Here is a 21,706-nt window from a genome sequence, read left to right as displayed (position 1 = left end):
CTGTAGCATGCATCCCTTTCTCATTCCCTCACCCTGTAGCATGCATCCCTTTCTCATTCCCTCACCCTGTAGCATGCATCCCTTTCTCATTCCCTCACCCTGTAGCATGCATCCCTTTCTCATTCCCTCACCCTGTAGCATGCATCCCTTTCTCATTCCCTCACTCTGTAGCATGCATCCCTTTCTCATTCCCTCACCCTGTAACATGCATCCCTTTCTCATTCCCTCACCCTGTAGCATGCATCCCTTTCTCATTCCCTCACTCTGTAGCATGCATCCCTTTCTCATTCCCTCACCCTGTAACATGCATCCCTTTCTCATTCCCTCACCCTGTAACATGCATCCCTTTCTCATTCCCTCACCCTGTAACATGCATCCCTTTCTCATTCCCTCACTCTGTAGCATGCATCCCTTTCTCATTCCCTCACCCTGTAACATGCATCCCTTTCTCATTCCCTCACCCTGTAGCATGCATCCCTTTCTCATTCCCTCACTCTGTAGCATGCATCCCTTTCTCATTCCCTCACCCTGTAGCATGCATCCCTTTCTCATTCCCTCACCCTGTAACATGCATCCCTTTCTCATTCCCTCACTCTGTAGCATGCATCCCTTTCTCATTCCCTCACCCTGTAACATGCATCCCTTTCTCATTCCCTCACCCTGTAGCATGCATCCCTTTCTCATTCCCTCACCCTGTAGCATGCATCCCTTTCTCATTCCCTCACCCTGTAGCATGCATCCCTTTCTCATTCCCTCACTCTGTAGCATGCATCCCTTTCTCATTCCCTCACCCTGTAGCATGCATCCCTTTCCCTCATTCCCTCACCCTCACTCTGTAGCATGCATCCCTTTCTCATTCCCTCACCCTGTAGCATGCATCCCTTTCTCATTCCCTCACCCTGTAGCATGCATCCCTTTCTCATTCCCTCACCCTGTAACATGCATCCCTTTCTCATTCCCTCACCCTGTAACATGCATCCCTTTCTCATTCCCTCACTCTGTAGCATGCATCCCTTTCTCATTCCCTCACCCTGTAACATGCATCCCTTTCTCATTCCCTCACCCTGTAACATGCATCCCTTTCTCATTCCCTCACCCTGTAGCATGCATCCCTTTCTCATTCCCTCACTCTGTAGCATGCATCCCTTTCTCATTCCCTCACCCTGTAGCATGCATCCCTTTCTCATTCCCTCACCCTGTAGCATGCATCCCTTTCTCATTCCCTCACCCTGTAGCATGCATCCCCTTTTCATTCCCTCACCCTGTAGCATGCATCCCTTTCTCATTCCCTCACCCTGTAACATGCATCCCCTTCTCATTCCCTCACCCTGTAGCATGCATCCCTTTCTCATTCCCTCACCCTGTAGCATGCATCCCTTTCTCATTCCCTCACCCTGTAGCATGCATCCCTTTTCATTCCCTCACCCTGTAGCATGCATCCCTTTCTCATTCCCTCACCCTGTAGCATGCATCCCCTTTCTCATTCCCTCACCCTGTAGCATGCATCCCCTTTCTCATTCCCTCACCCTGTAGCATGCATCCCCTTTCTCATTCCCTCACCCTGTAGCATGCATCCCTTTCTCATTCCCTCACCCTGTAGCATGCATCCCTTTCTCATTCCCTCACCCTGTAGCATGCATCCCTTTTCATTCCCTCACCCTGTAGCATGCATCCCCTTTCTCATTCCCTCACCCTGTAGCATGCATCCCTTTCTCATTCCCTCACCCTGTAGCATGCATCCCTTTCTCATTCCCTCACCCTGTAGCATGCATCCCTTTCTCATTCCCTCACCCTGTAGCATGCATCCCTTTCTCATTCCCTCACCCTGTAGCATGCATCCCTTTCTCATTCCCTCACCCTGTAGCATGCATCCCTTTCTCATTCCCTCACCCTGTAGCATGCATCCCTTTCTTTCCCTCACCCTGTAGCATGCATCCCCTTTTCATTCCCTCACCCTGTAGCATGCATCCCTTTCTCATTCCCTCACCCTGTAGCATGCATCCCTTTCTCATTCCCTCACCCTGTAGCATGCATCCCCTTTCTCATTCCCTCACCCTGTAGCATGCATCCCTTTCTCATTCCCTCACCCTGTAGCATGCATCCCTTTCTCATTCCCTCACCCTGTAGCATGCATCCCTTTCTCATTCCCTCACCCTGTAACATGCATCCACTTTCTCATTCCCTCACCCTGTAGCATGCATCCCTTTCTCATTCCCTCACCCTGTAGCATGCATCCCCTTTCTCATTCCCTCACCCTGTAGCATGCATCCCTTTTCATTCCCTCACCCTCCATGCATCCCTTTCTCATTCCCTCACCCTGTAGCATGCATCCCCTTTCTCATTCCCTCACCCTGTAGCATGCATCCCCTTTCTCATTCCCTCACCCTGTAGCATGCATCCCCTTTCTCATTCCCTCACCCTGTAGCATGCATCCCTTTCTCATTCCCTCACCCTGTAGCATGCATCCCTTTCTCATTCCCTCACCCTGTAGCATGCATCCCCTTTTCATTCCCTCACCCTGTAGCATGCATCCCCTTTCTCATTCCCTCACCCTGTAGCATGCATCCCCTTTCTCATTCCCTCACCCTGTAGCATGCATCCCCTTTCTCATTCCCTCACCCTGTAGCATGCATCCCCTTTCTCATTCCCTCACCCTGTAGCATGCATCCCTTTCTCATTCCCTCACCCTGTAGCATGCATCCCTTTCTCATTCCCTCACCCTGTAGCATGCATCCCTTTCTCATTCCCTCACCCTGTAGCATGCATCCCTTTCTCATTCCCTCACCCTGTAGCATGCATCCCCTTTTCATTCCCTCACCCTGTAGCATGCATCCCTTTCTCATTCCCTCACCCTGTAGCATGCATACCCTTTCTCATTCCCTCACCCTGTAGCATGCATCCCCTTTCTCATTCCCTCACCCTGTAGCATGCATCCCTTTCTCATTCCCTCACCCTGTAGCATGCATCCCCTTTCTCATTCCCTCACCCTGTAGCATGCATCCCCTTTCTCATTCCCTCACCCTGTAGCATGCATCCCCTTTTCATTCCCTCACCCTGTAGCATGCATCCCCTTTCTCATTCCCTCACCCTGTAGCATGCATCCCCTTTCTCATTCCCTCACCCTGTAGCATGCATCCCTTTCTCATTCCCTCACCCTGTAGCATGCATCCCTTTCTCATTCCCTCACCCTGTAGCATGCATCCCTTTCTCATTCCCTCACCTTGTAGCATGCATCCCCTTTCTCATTCCCTCACCCTGTAGCATGCATCCCTTTATCATTCCCTCACCCTGTAGCATGCATCCCCTTTCTCATTCCCTCGCTCTACCTATTACCCCCCCTCCCTACCTCCCTCTCCATAGATCTTAATTGACAAACATAGAGGACGTGGGTAAGGATGCCAGCTATCTCAAGCTGTCCCAGGGGAGTGCTCCGGGCCTGGGTCTAGCTGCATTCAACACCTGCATTACCTCCATACACAAAGACTGACACTAATAAGGCCCAGAACCCAACAGGACCCTGGGGGCCTTTGTCTGTTTCGCACACGTGCACATACACACACACACGCACGCACGCACACACACACCCACACACACACACACCCACACACACACAGTAAAAAAACAGTTTTTTAAATCAAGACCAGATGTGGTCTGGTTGGTTGGACGTGGCTGCCCGCACCACTGCCTGATGGAAATGGACCTGTCATGTTTTATGGGGAGGTGTTTGACTCTGGCGCCAGTGAGGTTGTTGGGGTGTGGTGGAGGGGGAGGGATGGGGTGGAGGGTTTTATGGTTGAGTTGCCAGGTCAGCAGTGGTTGTACCACTGTAAGACGTAATGTGTGAGTAGAGGGCTTAAGCTACAAGATGAAGTGTTGTGCTGCTGAGGTAATGCTGGGGAGGGGGTGAGGTTGCCAGGTCAGCAGTGGAGGACAGAGGGAGGGTGACGTACTACTGTACTGTAGGTAAAGTGTTAGTAGAGGACATAAACCACAGCATTAGGTGTTTACGCGGGTGCCCGTAGGGGGAGGCAGGGTTGCCAGGTCTTAGGTTGCCAGATCAGTAGTGGGTGACAGTGGGAGGGTGACGTAGCCTACTACTGTACGTATAATGTGAGTAAAGGCGCTTAAGATACAGACAGGCAGCTACTATTGATACCTCTGTCCTGCCTATGCAGAGTTAGAGGGAGGTGGAGGAAGAGATTGGAATGAAAGGAGATAGAGACCGAGGTTATAGGTAGGAGGGACAGACTGTGCTGCCTCCCCAGTTTATGGTAGAAGTTAGAAGGAGGCAGAGGGAGAAATTCTAGGTGGTAGGAGGGACAGACTGTGCTGCCTCCCCAGTTTATGGTAGAAGTTAGAAGGAGGCAGAGGGAGAAATTCTAGGTGGTAGGAGGGACAGACTGTGCTGCCTCCCCAGTTTATGGTAGAAGTTAGAAGGAGGCAGAGGGAGAAATTCTAGGTGGTAGGAGGGAGAGACTGTGCTGCCTCCCCAGTTTATGGTAGAAGTTAGAAGGAGGCAGAGGGAGAAATTCTAGGTGGTAGGAGGGACAGACTGTGCTGCCTCCCCAGTTTATGGTAGAAGTTAGAAGGAGGCAGAGGGAGAAATTCTAGGTGGTAGGAGGGACAGACTGCTGCCTCCCCAGTTTATGGTAGAAGTTAGAAGGAGGCAGAGGGAGAAATTCTAGGTGGTAGGAGGGAGAGACTGTGCTGCCTCCCCAGTTTATGGTAGAAGTTAGAAGGAGGCAGAGGGAGAAATTCTAGGTGGTAGGAGGGAGAGACTGTGCTGCCTCCCAGTTTATGGTAGAAGTTAGAAGGAGGCAGAGGGAGAAATTCTAGGTGGTAGGAGGGACAGACTGTGCTGCCTCCCCAGTTTATGGTAGAAGTTAGAAGGAGGCAGAGGGAGAAATTCTAGGTGGTAGGAGGGAGAGACTGTGCTGCCTCCCCAGTTTATGGTAGAAGTTAGAAGGAGGCAGAGGGAGAAATTCTAGGTGGTAGGAGGGACAGACTGTGCTGCCTCCCCAGTTTATGGTAGAAGTTAGAAGGAGGCAGAGGGAGAAATTCTAGGTGGTAGGAGGGAGAGACCTTGTACATACATGATACACAGACCCACTGGACTACATAGGAATCTACCACCACCGCTACAACTGTCGTCTGTCAGTAGGGTGGTAGTCTGTCATCTATCCCTCACTTATTTAGGATAGTTGTTGGAAGCAAGTCTATTAAGACCACTGTGGAAAGGTAGAGAGCAACGTTAGAGAGCAATGCCAGTAAAAATTGGGTAGAGAGAGAGTTTATAGATGGAAGGAAAAGGTTGTATTTTAAAGTTGTGCTGCAGACATGGTTTATCTGCCTGACAGACATTCACAAAAGTCAAGCTCTGTCATGACCGTCTATCTGTCCTCTGGCTGCCTGACTGACTGACTGACAGTCATTGTAGCTAAGCAACCGACAGAAAGTCCTTTGCGATGCCGAGTACTCAGATAAAGCCGTGCCAGCGTCGCTCTGCTGTCACTCACAACTCTTTAGACTAGAACGCCTCAGAGGCTTCCCTGTGCCCATGACTGCCTCACAGTCTAGTGTCGCTTCGGAACTGTTACAAAGGTCAATAGGTCGAAGGTCAAGAGTAAAAGGTCAGATTCACCCCGACTTATCGCCTCAGAGTGCTCAGAGGGAAATCATACGAGGACATCGACTGACATTTCAGAGGGTTCTGCTTGACAGTGTGAAAACCAGAAAAAACGATCGCTCTCATCCACTCACTCTCAACCCCCCCATGATAAACAGAAAAGTGCTCGCTGGCTCACTAAGACATAGCTGATGTTAGAGAACGTCCCCAGAAGTAGAAATAGGGTCATTATTTATGGGCATGAAGGTGAGTAGTCTACGTTTCATTAGTAAACAACAAATAAGCAGCCGGTGAGGCTCTAATCCACATCAAATCTGATGAATTCAATCAATTTACATTTTACAAGGCTACCGATTCTGTGTTTAATCCCTGCCGCCAATGTGTGTGTGTGTGTACTCTCTGCAAGGTTGCCATAACGATGAATATAGCTAAGGTCACCGTGAACTATATATCTGATCTGGCCAATCCTATTTTATACAACATGCTTCTCTGTGCCAGACACTTCAGGGCTTGTATATACTGCTAACACATAGAGGTCATTGTTTGACTAAGTGGCTGGATAACTGCCGGGCACTCTAGTCTAAATGACAGGGGCTGCTGAATGACTGCGAATGTTACGTGAACATTAGGTAAAAGTTGTAGCCTACAACCTCGAAACAATGTACCTCAGTTAATGGTCAGACTGACTGACCATTACGTTGTCCATTGACTGGATAATGAATGGTTGAACACAACCAATACAGGAGCCGGTGATAGAAATGGATGTGCGGAAAGATCTGCTAAAGGTAATGTGAACGTTGCCTCAACGTTGCGCAACCCACAACATGACATGTTACCTCAGCAAATGTTCTCAATTGACGATGTGAACTTTCCTCCACTTCTAAATGGGATGAGTTGGCGATATTTTTCAGAGATAAGATAAACAACAGTAGGCTGGGTATCAGTCAAGCAAGACCAGGTGAGAAGTTTGATGATATGTGACCTAGCCAACCAGGCAAAGGCACTGTGGATTTATTTTCCCTGGTTGACACAGACAGTGATATTACAACTTAACAACTTAAGTCTTCTACCTGCCTTCTCGATGCTGTCCCCACCACCTTTTTCAAAACAGTTTTTAATTGCCTACCTGAAGAAGTGTAAGCTATTGTTAACCACTCCCTGTTCACAGGCACTTTCCCCACTGCACTAAAAAAAAGCTATTATGAAACCTCTTCTGAAGAAAAGTCATCTAGATTCTTCAGCTTTTTAGCAATTTTCAGCCAATCTCCAACATTCCATTCTTAAGCAAAATCCTGGAGAAACTGGTTTTGAAACAGCTAAATTATTTTTTTAAGTGCCAACTGTATTTTTGAAAAACCACACAGCACAGAGACAGTCTTAGTTAAAGTGGTAAATGATCTTACAGCCAACACAGATGCCAAACATCTCTCTGTCCTTGTACTCTTGGATTTAAGTGCTGCATTCGACACTGTTGACCATGATGTCCTTCTGGACAGACTGGAGAGGTTGGTTGGCCTCCCCAGTTCTAAATTGGTTCAGGACCTATTTAACCTGTCGAGAGTTTTTTGTCATCATACATATCACATGGTGGCATTTCACATGGTTTGATTTTGGGTCCGGTACTGATCAGTTTATATATGTTACCCCTTGGCAGAAAGCACCTCATTGATTTCACTGCTACGCAGACGATACACGACTTTACATTTCTGTGTCACCAGAGAATTTTAGCTCCACGGATAGATTAGACTGTATTAGTGAGTTAAACACCTAGATGGCTCACAACTTCCACCAGCTAAATCAAGACATGACCGAGGTACTTATTGTTGGACTACTGTGTAGCTCTCCTGTCTGTGTCACACCCTGATCTGTTTCACCTGTCCTTGTGATTGTCTCCACCCCCTCCAGGTGTGGCTTGTTTTCCCCAGTGTATTTATCCCCGTGTTTCCTGTCTCTCTGTGCCAGTTCGTCTTGTATGTTTCCAAGTCAACCAGCGGGTTTTGCTGTTCTCCTTTTTCTAGTCCTCCCAGTTTTGACCCTTACTTGTTTCTGGACTTTGTACCCGCCTGCCTGACCATCCTGTCTGCCTGACCATCCTGTCTGCCTGACCATTCTGCCTGCCTGACCATCCTGTCTGCCTTGACCACGAGCCTGTCTGCCACTCTGTACCTCCTGGACTCTTCACTGGTATTGACCTTTTTGCCTGTCCACGACCCTTCTCTTGCCTACCCCTTCGGATGAATAAACATTGTAAGACTCCAACCATCTGCCTCCTGTGTCTGCATTTGGGTCTCGCCTTGTGCCTTGATAGTCTGGTCTACGCAAGAAAGCCATTGGTCAACTGCAAAACATACAGAATGCTGCAGCACGGTTACGGACCAAGACCAGACGAAGAGCACACCTTATACTGGTTTTAACCTCTGCTTGTCCTGGAGAAATCATTCTCTTGGTTTGTAAATCAATCCAAGATTGTGCACCCCAGTACATGCCAGACATGATTTCAAGTTATGTACCCAGTAGGTCTCTCAGGTCCTCTGGCACTGGCCTTTTAACTATCCCAAAGCCTGGGACCAAGAGGCATGGAGAGACCACCTTTAGTTATTATGCCCCCAGCCTCTGGAACAAGCTGCCAGAGAACCTGAGAGGGGCCGAAACAGTGGACATATTTAAAAGAGATCTTAAAACACACACAAAAAAAAATCCTCCTATGTTGGCTGTGTAGTAAATACTTCTGTTTTTATTTTCATTGTTTTTATTTGTCGTCGTCCCCCCCCCTGTGAACCACATTGTGTTGCATTCCATGTCTGAAATGTGCTGTGGAAATAAAGCTTGATTTGGGGGCAGCGTCTACTGAAAGAGTGTAAATATTATGTGACTGTTATAAGAAAATTGCATAAATGTTACAACTCCAACCCAAAAAACGGTGTGTCAGTTACCTCAGCGAACTGTAGCCTGGTGAAGCTACTGTATATAAGGTGTGTCTACTTCTAAAAGATGTCTGTCACGCCCAGATCTGTTTCACCTGTCTTTGTGCTTGTCTCCGCCCCCACTCCAGGTGTCGCCCATCTTCCCCATTATCTCCTGTGTATTTATACCTGTGTCCTGTTTGTCTGTTGCCAGTTCGTCTTGCCTTACCATCGTGCTTTCCCGTCTTCCTGTTTCTCAAGTTCTGTTTCCTAGTTTTTCCCGGCCCCTGACCATATTCTGCCTGCCATCCTGTACCTGCCTGACTCTGGCCTGATTACGAACCTCTGCCTGTCCTGACCCCGAGGCTGCCTGCTGTCCTGTACCTGCCTGACTCTGACCTGATTACGAACCTCTGCCTGTCCTGACCCCGAGGCTGCCTGCTGTCCTGTACCTGCCTGACTCTGACCTGATTATGAACCTCTGCCTGTCCTGACCCCGAGGCTGCCTGCTGTCCTGTACCTGCCTGACTCTGACCTGATTACGAACCTCTGCCTGTCCTGACCCCGAGGCTGCCTGCTGTCCTGTACCTGCCTGACTCTGACCTGATTATGAACCTCTGCCTGTCCTGACCCCGAGGCTGCCTGCTGTCCTGTACCTGCCTGACTCTGACCTGATTATGAACCTCTGCCTGTCCTGACCCCGAGGCTGCCTGCTGTCCTGTACCTGCCTGACTCTGACCTGATTACGAACCTCTGCCTGTCCTGACCCCGAGGCTGCCTGCTGTCCTGTACCTGCCTGACTCTGATCACGAACCTCTGCCCGCCCTGACCCCGAGGCTGTCCTGTACCTGCCTGACTCTGACCTGATTACGAACTTCTGCCTGTCCTGACCCCGAGGCTGCCTGCTGTCCTGTACCTGCCTGACTCTGACCTGATTACGAACCTCTGCCTGCCCTGACCCCGAGGCTGCCTGCTGTCCTGTACCTGCCTGACTCTGACCTGATTACGAACCTCTGCCTGCCCTGACCCCGAGGCTGCCTGCTGTCCTGTACCTGCCTGACTCTGATCACGAACCTCTGCCTGTCCTGACCCTGCCCTTTGCCTGCCCCGCGTTTCTAATAAATAATCTGAGAACTGTACTATTTGCCTCCTGTTTCTGCATCTGGGTCATACCCTGAGTCGTGATATCACAGCGTTACTGTTCTGGGAATGTTATGTCAACATTACCTAAACGTTATACAACCAAAAAAAGATGGATCGTTACCTCAGCGAACTGCAGCCTGGTGAAGGTGCTGGGAGGGGAAGCCACCTTGTAGGTCTTCCTGGGCATCACCCAGGTCTCCAGGGTCTCCAGCTTGCTGGTTGCCAGGTTAGTGGCGTGGTGCTGGACCAGGTAGCCTTGGAACTGGTCCGACTGGAAGTAGAGATGCACTGACACCGGGTGGCCCATGGGGAAATACCTGGCAAACCAAGAGGAAACACACTTTTTAACCAACCTTTCTCAACAGACCTTTTATCAGTAGCCTGAGTACAGGTCTGTTTGGGCTATGATGCCAACTGTCACTCATTTTGACCGAGACAGCAATGGAGTTGACAACAACACAAACAAATCTGGGACCAGGCTACTTTATCAGGGTTTTACCTGGCAACACCAGTGGTAACCCAACAGACAGACCCATTGAGATTCCCATTAGTGAACTTGATATGGTACCAGTGCTGTTTAAAAGGCCAATGGTGTAAGATGAGAGTATCTAGATTCATCTATTGAACAACTACTGCTTACAAATGCTAATGTTTGTAGATGCTAAAGTTCACTAGCGGGTCCTTGCTAATGTCTCAGACGCTAAAGTAAAGGTTAGGGGGTTGTGCTGTGCTTTCTGTGATTGTGTGAAGGGAAGAGGCATTAATTCAATGACCTATAAAACATCTGTTGCTGTGGAGACTATTATTAAGGCTAGGAATGAACAGACTGACTGAGACCAGACTGTAGTTGTAGCCTGCCCCGGACCAGACCAATAAAGTCATTGGGTATATTGGCAGTAATATATTAAGTTAGTCACAGCCCGATGCCTCTGACGATAACCATGACACACCAATTCGTAACACACATATTGTCTAATACAGCGGTTCTCAACCTTTGCTATTCCGGGGACGACCAAATCAATAACTACAACAACAACAACATTTTTTAAAATTTTAAATGACAAATACTAAATAATGTGCGGAGCAGGTAGTCCTCGGACCACAGGTTGAAAACTGCTGGTCTAAAACAAAGTCAGCAGAGGTCAAAACACACACACACACACACACACACACACACACACACACACACACACACACACACACACACACACACACACACACACACACACACACACACACACACACACACACACACACACACACACACACACACACACACATACACTAACAAAGTTGAACTGGTCTGGGACACCATTAAGAAGTAAGCTTGATGTTACAATCAGCTTGCCAGTCCAGGCTAGTCCTGACAGCTATATTGTTCTGGGGGCTGTGTATGTGTGTGTGTGTGTGTGTGTGGAGTGAGTGTTTTTTCTGATTCTGTACATGTGGCAGAAGGCTGGCACTGAGAGCAGAGCAGAGACTACTGGGAAAATAAACAGGGTGTGTTTGTGTTTCTCTCTCTCTCTCGTATGTGTATGTGCCCACCAGCCTTCTCATCAGTATTCCAGTAGTAGAACCAGGAGTCAGTCTGCCTGACAGCGCTGTGTGTGTGTGCCCGTCCCAGCCCGACAGCACTAGCTACCCTGACAAGCAGAACAGCAAATATTTACACCCGCTCACGGAGAGCACTCCACACCCTTCTCTCTCTATCCCTCTCTCCTCCTCCCTCCCTCCCTCGTTCCCACTATATAGGGAATGGGGTGCCGTTTGGGACACAGACAGAGATTGACAGAGATGTGTACAATGGCCCCTAGCAGTAATAATAATGGTTTCCCCACTCTCTGAGACTGAGTCAGTTACTCAGTTATTTATTACAGACCTATAGGGTGGGACTGAAGTACTCACAATTTGAAATATACATTTACTCTTGGGGATGCCTGACGTTGACGTCTTTGACAGTTGTGTGTCTGTGTGTGTGTGTGTGCTAGAGAGAGAGCGAGAAAGAGAGAGAGAAAGAGAGGTAGAGAGAGAGAGGCAAAAGGAGCTAGAGAAAGATAGAGAGATAGAGATAAAGAGAGGTAGAGAGAAAGGAAGAAAGAGAGGCAGAAAGAGAAAGGAGGCAGGGGGAGAAAGAGAGTGCGAGAGCGAGAGAGCGAGAAAGAGAGTAGGTGAAAGAGAGAGCATAGAGTGAATGGGGAGAGATGGGGGGAGAGAGAGAGGTAGAGACAGGGGGATTGAGAGATAGCGAGAGAGAGAGAAGGAGAGATAGCAAGTGAGAGAGAGAGAGAGAGAGAGAGAGAGAGAGAGAGAGAGAGAGAGAGAGAAGGGAGTGAGAGAGAGAAGAGAGAGTGAGAGGTTGAGAGAGCGAGAAAGAGAGTAGGTGAAAGAGAGAGAATAGAGTGAATGGGGAGAGATGGGGGGAGAGAGAGAGGTAGAGACAGGGAGAGTGAGAGTGAGAGTGAGAGAGAGAGAGAGAGAGAGAGAGAGAGAGAGAGAGAGAGAGTGCAGATACATAGAGCCTCCATTCAGCCCTTCCCCACTGGAGTCACAGCAGGCTGTGAAAAGACAGAAATCCCCCTCTCCTCTCCTCCGTCTCTCCATCCCCCCATGGCAGCCCCACCCTGCTGTCTCATACAAACACTGTAAGCTCTACAAACATAGTCTCTCATGGCCCCAAACATTGCCCAGTGTGTGCGTGTGTGTGCATGTGAGCGTGTGTGACAGTTGGGTGTGGATATGTTAGTGTGAAAGACTGAAAATTGCTTGTTTCCTCACAGCAAATGCTTTTCTCACATGCTCATGATCCCACAATTAGAGATTTGCAGACTGACACGTATACTCACAGATGCCCTCACACACAGAACCTCGTTTCCCTTCCTTCCCAATTTACAGGCAGAGGCATGAGTAGAAACAGCTGTAGTTAAACGATAGACATAGGGTGTGTGTGTGCAGCTAGGTGGAAACATGCTTCCTCTCATCTTAACTCTGTACCCAGAGACCCCTGCAGCTACCCACAATGCAGAACTACCTGCCTGCCTGCTATCCAGCCTGCTTATGTGGAACTATACTGGATCTAAAACAGACTGATAATACAAGCTGCCAGCAGCAGAAACATGGGCGTATAGTACATCTGACGTTGGTTGGAACACTGACAACTCCACCAGAATGGTGTCGCATCCCTCCAACAGACTTCCAGACACTTATAGAATCTATGCCAAGGTGCATTGGAGCTGTTCTGGCAACTACTAAAGTACTTTATGTTGGTGTTTCCTTTATTTTGGCAGTTACCTGTGCATTGGCCCTGAGACTCAGCTAACGCAGGTGTCATATTTTAGCTACCGCAGGTGCTGCTGGTCCCAAACGTGTTGCAACTGTGGTATTACAATACAGTAACAGTTAACTAAGACAAAAGACACATTGGCTTCAAACTGGCTTCCTGTTTTAGCATCGATGACAGGGATCCCAAATGTGTCATAACAACGGCCATTTCACCCGTGGAAGTAACTGTATGGAGACAAAAGACATAAAAGAACCAGCTGACACGTCTCCTGATCCAGGAAGCTAGATGCTATGGATCGCAGATGTATCGTAACACCGGGGTAAATCTACATTGGTAAATGTGTCAACAGTAGGCCTCGTTACAGAACTAACAGTCCCAGCATATACAGCTGCTATGGATCCCACATCTTATCACACCAATCGTAATTCTAGTGACACAGAAATTATACTGGTCTCGAGGGACATGGAGCAGCACCATCCACAACCTATATACAGTACACCTTCCGTATTTTATCTAACGGGTGGCATCCATAAGACTAAATATTCCTGTTACGTTGCTCAACCTTCAATGTTATGTCATAATTACGTAAACTTCTGGCAAATTAGGCGGCCCAAACTGTTGCATATACACTGAAAGCAAGAGAAGTGACACAATTTCACCTGGTTAATATTGCCTGCTAACCTGGATTTCTTTGAGCTAAATATGCAGGTTTAAAAATATGTACTTCTGTGTATTGATTTTAAGAAAGGCGTTGATGTTTATGGTTAGGTACACATTGGAGCAACGACAGTCCTTTTTCACGAATACGCACCGCACCGATTATATGCAACGCAGGACACGCTAGATAAACTAGTAATATCATCATATCAGTGCTTGTGCATGTTAGCATGTTATATGCATGCCTGTACACAGTGGTAGAAAAAGTACCCAATCGTCATACTTGAGGAGAAGTAAAGATACCTTAATACAAAATGACTCAAGTATAAGTGAAAGACTAAAAGTAAAATACTACTTGAGTAAAAAGGTGTAAATGTATTTGGTTTTAAATATACTTAAGTATCAAAAGTAAATTAATTGCTAAAATGTACTTAAGTATCAAAATTAAAAGTATAAATCATTTCAAATTCTTTATATTAAGCAAAGCAGCTGGCCACATTTTCTAGTTTTTAAAAATGTACTTAAGGATAGCCAGGGGCACACTCCAATTCAGACATCGAAGCATGTGTTTAGTGAGTCTGCAAGATCAGAGTCAGTAGGGACGACCAGAGATGTTCTCTTGATAAGTGCGTGAATTAGACCATTTTCCTGTCCTGCTAAGCATTCATCATGTAACGAGTACTGTTGGGTGTCAGGGAAAATGTATGGAGTAAAACGTAGATCCTTTTCTTTAGGAATGTAGTGAAGTAAAAGTAAAAGTTGTCAAAAATATGAATAGTAAAGTAAAGTACAGATCCCCAAAAGAACTACTGAAGTATTTTTACTGTGTGTACATGTGTTCAGTGTGTGACCTGGACTGGACTGCTTACTAACCTGCAGCTGTCATCCTTAGGATCTCCCTGCAGCGATGCTGCCGCCCTGGCCAGGCCCAGACGAGCAAACGCATGGTAGAGTGTGAGCTGTGTGTCGCTCAGGGTTGCGACCCCATCCGCCTCATCAAACGCACTCTCCCAGTAGGCCTGGAGGCCAGGGGTCCCCTGGGGCATAGGTCCAAACAGGTAGCCATCCAGTTGGTTCACTATCTCCTGGTTAACACTGGCTTCAAACTTCCTGGCGAAGAACGTAGGACGGGACGTTTGCTGTGAGGAAATGGAGGGAGTAGGAGAGGAGGGGAGAGAAAAACAGAGAGAATATTATAGAAATGGTGGCTTGCTGGGAACGACTGCAGAATGGGAGATGGAGTGGAAGTGAGTGGGAGGTTGTGTGTGTGTGTGTGTGTGTGTGTGTGTGTGTGTGTGAGTGAGTGAGTGAGTGAGTGAGTGAGTGAGTGAGTGAGTGAGTGAGTGAGTGAGAAGAAAAAGAGTGTGTACATGTGTGTGTGTGTGAGGAGCAGCTTTGATTTAATATTCTCTCCCACATACAGAAGACGACGAGCAGATACACTGCCACGTCATATCACCCTGGTAAACTGTCTCAGTACCCACGTCTTGTCTTCCATCTCTCTCTCTCTCTCTCGCACGCACAACAAAGTTCAGGTTGCGTCTTTCCCCCTGTCAGCTACCAGAGCTGGCTGCTTCTTTCAAACACAAGACAAAACCACAGAAGAAGAACACTTCCTGTTCCCTTTGTACTTCCTGAAACACCAGGGAATCCACAAGAGAAAAATAATCCTCCCTGGCTTCTTACCTTTATCTCTCTCTCTATCCCCCGCTTGCCGATCTCCATGACAACAGACATAAAACACTCAGGAGTCAGTCTGAATTCTCTCCAAAACAACTCTATCTGTGCCACTAGGGCCTTGTTGTTAAGGAGCGTTTTTGGGATTAACTTTTTAGATGCATCACATCGTTGTTCCTCGCTAAAGAAAGTGTGTTTGTGAGAGAGAGAATGTGTGTAGGTTTGTGAGAGAGAGAGTGTGTGTGCGTGCGAGGGAGTGTCAGAGCGTGTGGGTGAGTGTGCCTGTAAGTTTGTGTGGGTGATCGGATGCATCACTTTTCTCGCTAGAAAAACAAGGAGTGTCACGTCCACAATTTAAGAGGCATTTCGCTACTTTGCTTATGTGGGATATAGATGAAGAGTGTGCTGTGGGATGCACTTACTGAAATGGCTTTGAATGGCTGTGGGATGCACTTACTGAAATGGCTTTGAATGGCTGTGGGATGCACTTACTGAAAGGGCTTTGAATGGCTGTGGGATGCACTTACTGAAATGGCTTTGAATGGCTGTGGGATGCACTTACTGAAATGGCTTTGAATGGCTGTGGGAGGCACTTACTGAAAGGGCTTTGAATGGCTGTGGGAGGCACTTACTGAAATGTCTTTGAATGGCTGTGGGAGGCACTTACTGAAAGGGCTTTGAATGGCTGTGGGAGGCACTTACTGAAAGGGCTTTGAATGGCTGTGGGAGGCACTTACTGAAAGGGCTTTGAATGGCTGTGGGAGGCACTTACTGAAATGTCTTTGAATGGCTGTGGGAGGCACTTACTGAAAGGGCTTTGAATGGCTGTGGGAGGCACTTACTGAAATGGCTTTGAATGGCTGTGGGAGGCACTTACTGAAATGGCTTTGAATGGCTGTGGGAGGCATTTACTGAAATGGCTTTGAATGGCTGTGGGAGGCACTTACTGAAAGGGCTCTGAATGGCTGTGGGAGGCACTTACTGAAATGTCTTTGAATGGCTGTGGGAGGCACTTACTGAAAGGGCTTTGAATTGGTTGTGGGAGGCACTTACTGAAAGGGCTTTGAATGGCTGTGGGAGGCACTTACTGAAATGGAAAGGGACTGGAGACGGGACTATAAAAGACAACTGGAAGGAGGTGGGAGAAAAATGAATGAAGGCTCATAAGTGCTGATGTCAACTGGCTAATGGCTAATTGGTGTATGTAAATGAGTTTTCTCTAGAAGATGGTGTGTGCAGTGTTTTCCACTAGCGCCGGCTGTCGGCTATACAGTCGATTACAGTCATTTTCAGCCAGGTACTTTTCCCCACTTAAATGACTTTTCAATTCGCTAGTCAGACAAAAGTCTGCAGATCCCTCTCCCGCTAGAATGAACGATATGCATCCTCTAGCCATCTACTGATAGGACAGGCGCCTGTCAGTCACGAAGCGAGCGATGACAGGGAAACCCCGCTGGTTTGACAGTCTGCTGTCTGCCCCGCCTCTCGGGTACTTGGGTGTGTGTTGTGTGTCCTGTGGTTGCAGTCAAATGTCTTTACACTACAGGTTGGTGGCGCCTTAATTGGATAGAATGGTCTCGCGGTTACGTACAGGAACAATAGGTAGGTTAGTAGAGAGAGAGAGTCTCACACTGGTCCAAAATATGATGAAAGAAAACAGATTGAATCGTCTTTTCAAAATGATTAGATATACAGTAGTTCTATTGATTGAATCAAAGTGTTGACAATGGAGTCGTCAACTGCTGTTTCCTGTGTAGCAAAGCCCATGTTTAACAACTGCTTCATTCTACAATAATACCTGTACTACAGACAGCTGAGAAAATGCCTCTTAAAAGTGCTTCTTAAAAGGAAGCTGGAATTGTTAGTTAGATTACTTGTTGGTTATTAGTGCATTGTCGGAACTAGAAGCACAAGCATTTCGCTACACTCGCATTAACATCTGCTAACCATGTGTATGTGACAAATAAAATTTGATTTGATTTGGTAGCCTGTGGAAGTCAGCAGACTCTTGCAGGATTCTTTAAAGCCTCAGTGAAGGCAAAATGATTCTATGTTATTTATATCAGTGTTATTTCCTGACAGTTACTGGTTGAAAATACAATCTAGCATTAGAATGTACCACCAAAAATAGAGCTTGTTCGGCAAAATAATATATAATCTTAACTCCCCTCCCACCCCAGCCCTGGGGAGCGTGTCTGGGTACTTTGTCTATTTGGCTGGCTACTCCATGTGCTTGTGGAAAACACGGTGTGAGTGGGGTGTTAGGATGATGGATGGATGAAGGGTGGAGGATATGATTAATAGTATTCTCTCTCTCCGTTTGTCTCTGTCTCTATGTCTTCCTTTATCCCTCTCTGCCCCTCCGTGTCCCTCTCTCAGTCCCTCCATCCCTCTCTCTCCATCCCTCTCTCTTTTGTCTTGTCTCTCTCCATCCTTCTCCATCTCTCTCACACACACTCTTCATCTATATCCCTCTCTCCCCATCCCCTGCTTCACGCTGATGCGGGCAACGGTTGACAGTAGCTCATGAACATTTTGCCCCAATCCCTCAATCTCCATCTTTCCCTCCTTCTCCTCTCTTCCTCTCCATCCCTTGCTTCTTGCTGTGGTTGACAGTAGCTCATGAGAACTCTCTCAGCAGCCTCCGCTGCTTGGCAGACAAACAGCCAGTCCTTTCAGTTCCATACACCTCAGACAGGGAGGGGAAACTATTTACCCTCATCTCCTCCCGCACTGCGCACCTTGCTGTAAATTCCTAGTGTGAGAGATAATGACGGCCCATAGGGTCCAGACCTGGCAATCCGTTGCTTATCTGGCAACCGGTGACATTCTCGCACCAGGGCAGCAACTGTGGAACTTGGCGGTGGTTCTCACGCCCCCTCACACGATTTATTAACCCAACTTTCACAAGGAACAGTTCATCAGGTGAGAGAAATCAGAGGGTGGAAAGATGTCGGTGGAGGTCCAGGATCTAGTTATGAAAGGTTCTCTCTGTTGTCTGTAACACGGGAGACCTTCTCCACCTCATCTCCTCCGCCCTGTCTTTCTTTCTCTCCTCTTTTCTTTCTCCTTCTCACAGATCTGTCAGTTTCTTCACCGAAGCAACACAACACCCCCACAGACTGATTAAGAGGACTCTTCCACACCACACATCACCATTAGTAAGGACACTAGACACCCACTCCTACACCACAGATAGAACTAGATCTGTGTCCAGTACTAGACACTACACAGTCCTCAGTCAATTCTGAATCATGAGCAGCTTCTAGCCTAAATATAGCCTCTCTGTCAGTCTATACCAGAGCCTACTGAGCGTGGAAAACCCACACTCGATGGGTTATTAATTAAGTCCTATTAATACAGTGGACTGACTGGTAGAAGGTAGGAGGTCTGCACTGTGCCCAGTGTGTTCTGTATACTGTAATGAATCACACACACACACACACACACACACACACACACACACACACACACACACACGGTTCCTAGGCATTTTATACTGTAATAATACTGTCAGTGTCCTCCAGTCTCGCCAGAATTCCAAGGGAGAGCCAGAGAGCCAGAGTCAGGGTTGGCATTAGGGTTGGCAGCCAACAAGGCCAGACAGTAGACTAGGCAGAGGGCAGCAAGCTGGCATAGAGACTAGTTAGGTCAGCACTATGACTTTGAAGGTATTCAAGTGTGTGTGTTTGAAAGAGAGAGAGAGAGAGAGAGAAAAGTGTGTGTGTTTGAGAGAGAGAGAGAGAAAAGTGTGTGTGTGCGTGTGAGAGAGAGAAATATGTGAAAGAGAGATGTGTGTTTATACTGTATTTTTATGTGTGTGTACATGTACGTACGTGTGTGTGTGTGTGTGTGTGTGTGTGATACCATGTCTCACCTGGAAGCGGTGAAAGTCGGCAGGTTTAAAGTCGTTGGGGGAGCAGCCGCACCAGTCCACTATGTGTTTGTACTGACACTTACAGCCCAGCTTCCTGTTCCAGTTCGTGATGCGCAGGTTGTTGTCCACCATGCTCTCACAGTGAGCACTGTTCTCCAGCACCGTATGGAAGAACGACTGAGGAGAGAGAGAGAGAGAAGAAAAGAGAGAGTGGGTGAAGTGTAGTGTAGGCGGAGGAGAGGAGAATGAAGGATGACGTGGACACCTGGAACACTTAACCACAAACATCTCCTGTTCCTCAAACCATCTCCTCCAAGCCCTTACGTAGTGAGTGTCCTTAGGACTGCTGTGTCTAGGTGTGTCGAGCAGAAGTATATAGTTGTGTGTGTGTGTGTGTTTTTGTGTGCATACTGCGCAGCGTGTGTGTTCTTACCTCGGCGGGCAGCAGTGTGTAAGTATAGAAGCGCTTCATGTTGGTGACCAGGTCGTCTTGGGAGTTTATAACGTACTCCACGAATGGACGATTGAGCAGGAACCAATCAGAACCGCCGTCCACAGAAATGCCTTCTGGGATTTTGCGGTCGCCAAGTCGCCACATGTGGGTGTCGCACTCAAAGAAAAGCCGGTCCAGACCTTGTTTGCGGATAAACCTGGTTGACCAAAAACACACGACCATGGTTAAACCTAGAGCGACCACAAACACACAACCACACTAACATGGTTAAGTTGGATTCTTTTACACAAAACCACTAACTTGATTTGATTCATATAAACGTATGTTACACTCAACTATATACACTTATTTTTGCTTAATTGGTCCTTTATTTAACCAGATGGTCTCGAGGAACCTCTTTTTCCAGAGACTGGGAGAAAGCAAGGGCAATTTAAAAAAAAAAATAACATATAGAACGTATGGCAACATAGTCCATCTCTCGTTGCTGCTGTTTACAGAAATGCATACAAACTGAACAAAACATCTCTGTGGTGACATGTTTATCAACATTTACAAACAAAGTTCCATATACCCTCGTGGTTAGTATATGTTGTTTGGGAAACATGATTGTATTTTCGATGTGCACCAATTTCTCTTCACGGTATACACTCAGTATACCCTCCTAGTAGCTTTGAGAGAGCATAGGGAGATGGACATCATCCTATACATGTTTCCCTCACACACTAACAACGTGTGACTCATATGAAGCACCAAGTGTTGCAGTAGGTGTCAAGTTCAGGTCAAACAGACTTGTTTCCCTAAGTCCTTGAAGGTCTTAAAGCCAGCTGCTATCCACCACAGAAACACACTTGTAGAACCTGTATACATCACCTTCTGATTCCTATAGAAACAGCTACAGTGGGAAGGAAACGTGTGGGAAGGAAAAAGAATGTGAACCCTTTGGAATTACCTGGTTTTCTGCATCAATTGGTCATCAAATTTGATCTGATCTTCATCTAAGTCACAACAATAGACACACATAGCGTGCTTAAACTAATAACACACAAATGATTATATTTTTCTTGTCTATATACTTTCACAGTGTAGGTTGGAAAAAGTATGTGAACCCCAAGGCTAATGACTTCTCCAAAAGATAACTGGAGTCAGGAGTCAGCTAATGTGGAGTCCAATCAATGAGACGAGATTGGAGTTGTTGCTTAGAGATGCCCTGCCCTATAATAAACACTCACAAAATGTGAGTTTGCTATTCACAAGAAGCATTGCCTGATGTGAACCATGTCTCAAACAAAAGAGATCTCAGAAGACCCACGGTTAAGAATTGTTGACTTGCATAAAGCTGGAAAGAGTTACAAAAGTATCTCTAAAAGCCTTGATGTTCATCAGTCCACGGTACGACAAACTGTCTATAAAAGGAGAAAGTTCTGCACTGTTGCTACTCTTCCTAGGAGTGTCCGTCCTGCAAAGATGACTGCAAGAGCACAGCGCAGAATGCTCAATGAGGTTAAGAAGAATCCTAGAGTGTCCACTATAGACTTACAGAAATCTCTGGAACATGCTAACATCTCTGTTACTGACGTTACTTCCGGCGCCGACAGAGATGGCCGCCTCGCTTCGCGTTCCTAGGAAACTATGCAGTTTTTTGTTTTTTTACGTGTTATTTCTTACACTAGTACCCCAGGTCATCTTAGGTTTCATTACATACAGTCGAGAAGAACTACTGAATATAAGATCAGCGTCAACTCACCATCAGTACGACCAAGAATATGTTTTTCGCGACGCGGATCCTGTGTTCTGCCTTACAACCAGGACAACGGAGTGGATTCCATGCAGCGACCCCAAAAAACGACTCAGAAAAAGAGGGAAACGAAGCGGTCTTCTGGTCAGACTCCGGAGACGGGCACACCGTGCACCACTCCCTAGCATTCTTCTTGCCAATGTCCAGTCTATTGACAACAAGGTTGATGAAATCCGAGCAAGGGTAGCATTCCAGAGGGACATCAGAGACTGTAACGTTCTCTGCTTCATGGAAACATGGCTCACTGGAGAGACGCTATCCGAAGCGGTGCAGCCAGCGGGTTTCTCCACGCAT

The 21,706-nt window shown here is 47.2% G+C and overlaps 1 protein-coding gene across 1 annotated transcript in view; it reads right to left on the bottom strand.

The window, feature by feature from the left end:
• Positions 1–21,706, bottom strand: part of LOC112230096 (xylosyltransferase 1-like) — a 133,085-nt gene that overhangs the window by 12,785 nt on the left and 98,594 nt on the right. The window contains exons 6-9 of the mRNA XM_042310759.1: positions 19,597–19,813; positions 19,164–19,340; positions 14,483–14,748; positions 9,794–9,989 (exon numbers count right to left, since the gene is read on the bottom strand). Coding sequence (XP_042166693.1) covers positions 9,794–9,989; positions 14,483–14,748; positions 19,164–19,340; positions 19,597–19,813 — 856 coding nt within the window. The remainder of the gene's footprint in view (positions 1–9,793; positions 9,990–14,482; positions 14,749–19,163; positions 19,341–19,596; positions 19,814–21,706) is intronic.

This window comes from Oncorhynchus tshawytscha, linkage group LG32 (genome assembly GCF_018296145.1).
Source record: "Oncorhynchus tshawytscha isolate Ot180627B linkage group LG32, Otsh_v2.0, whole genome shotgun sequence".
NCBI classification, from domain to species: Eukaryota; Metazoa; Chordata; class Actinopteri; order Salmoniformes; family Salmonidae; genus Oncorhynchus; species Oncorhynchus tshawytscha.
Note: the sequence above shows the minus strand (reverse complement) of the source record. Positions and strands in the feature narration are given on the sequence as shown.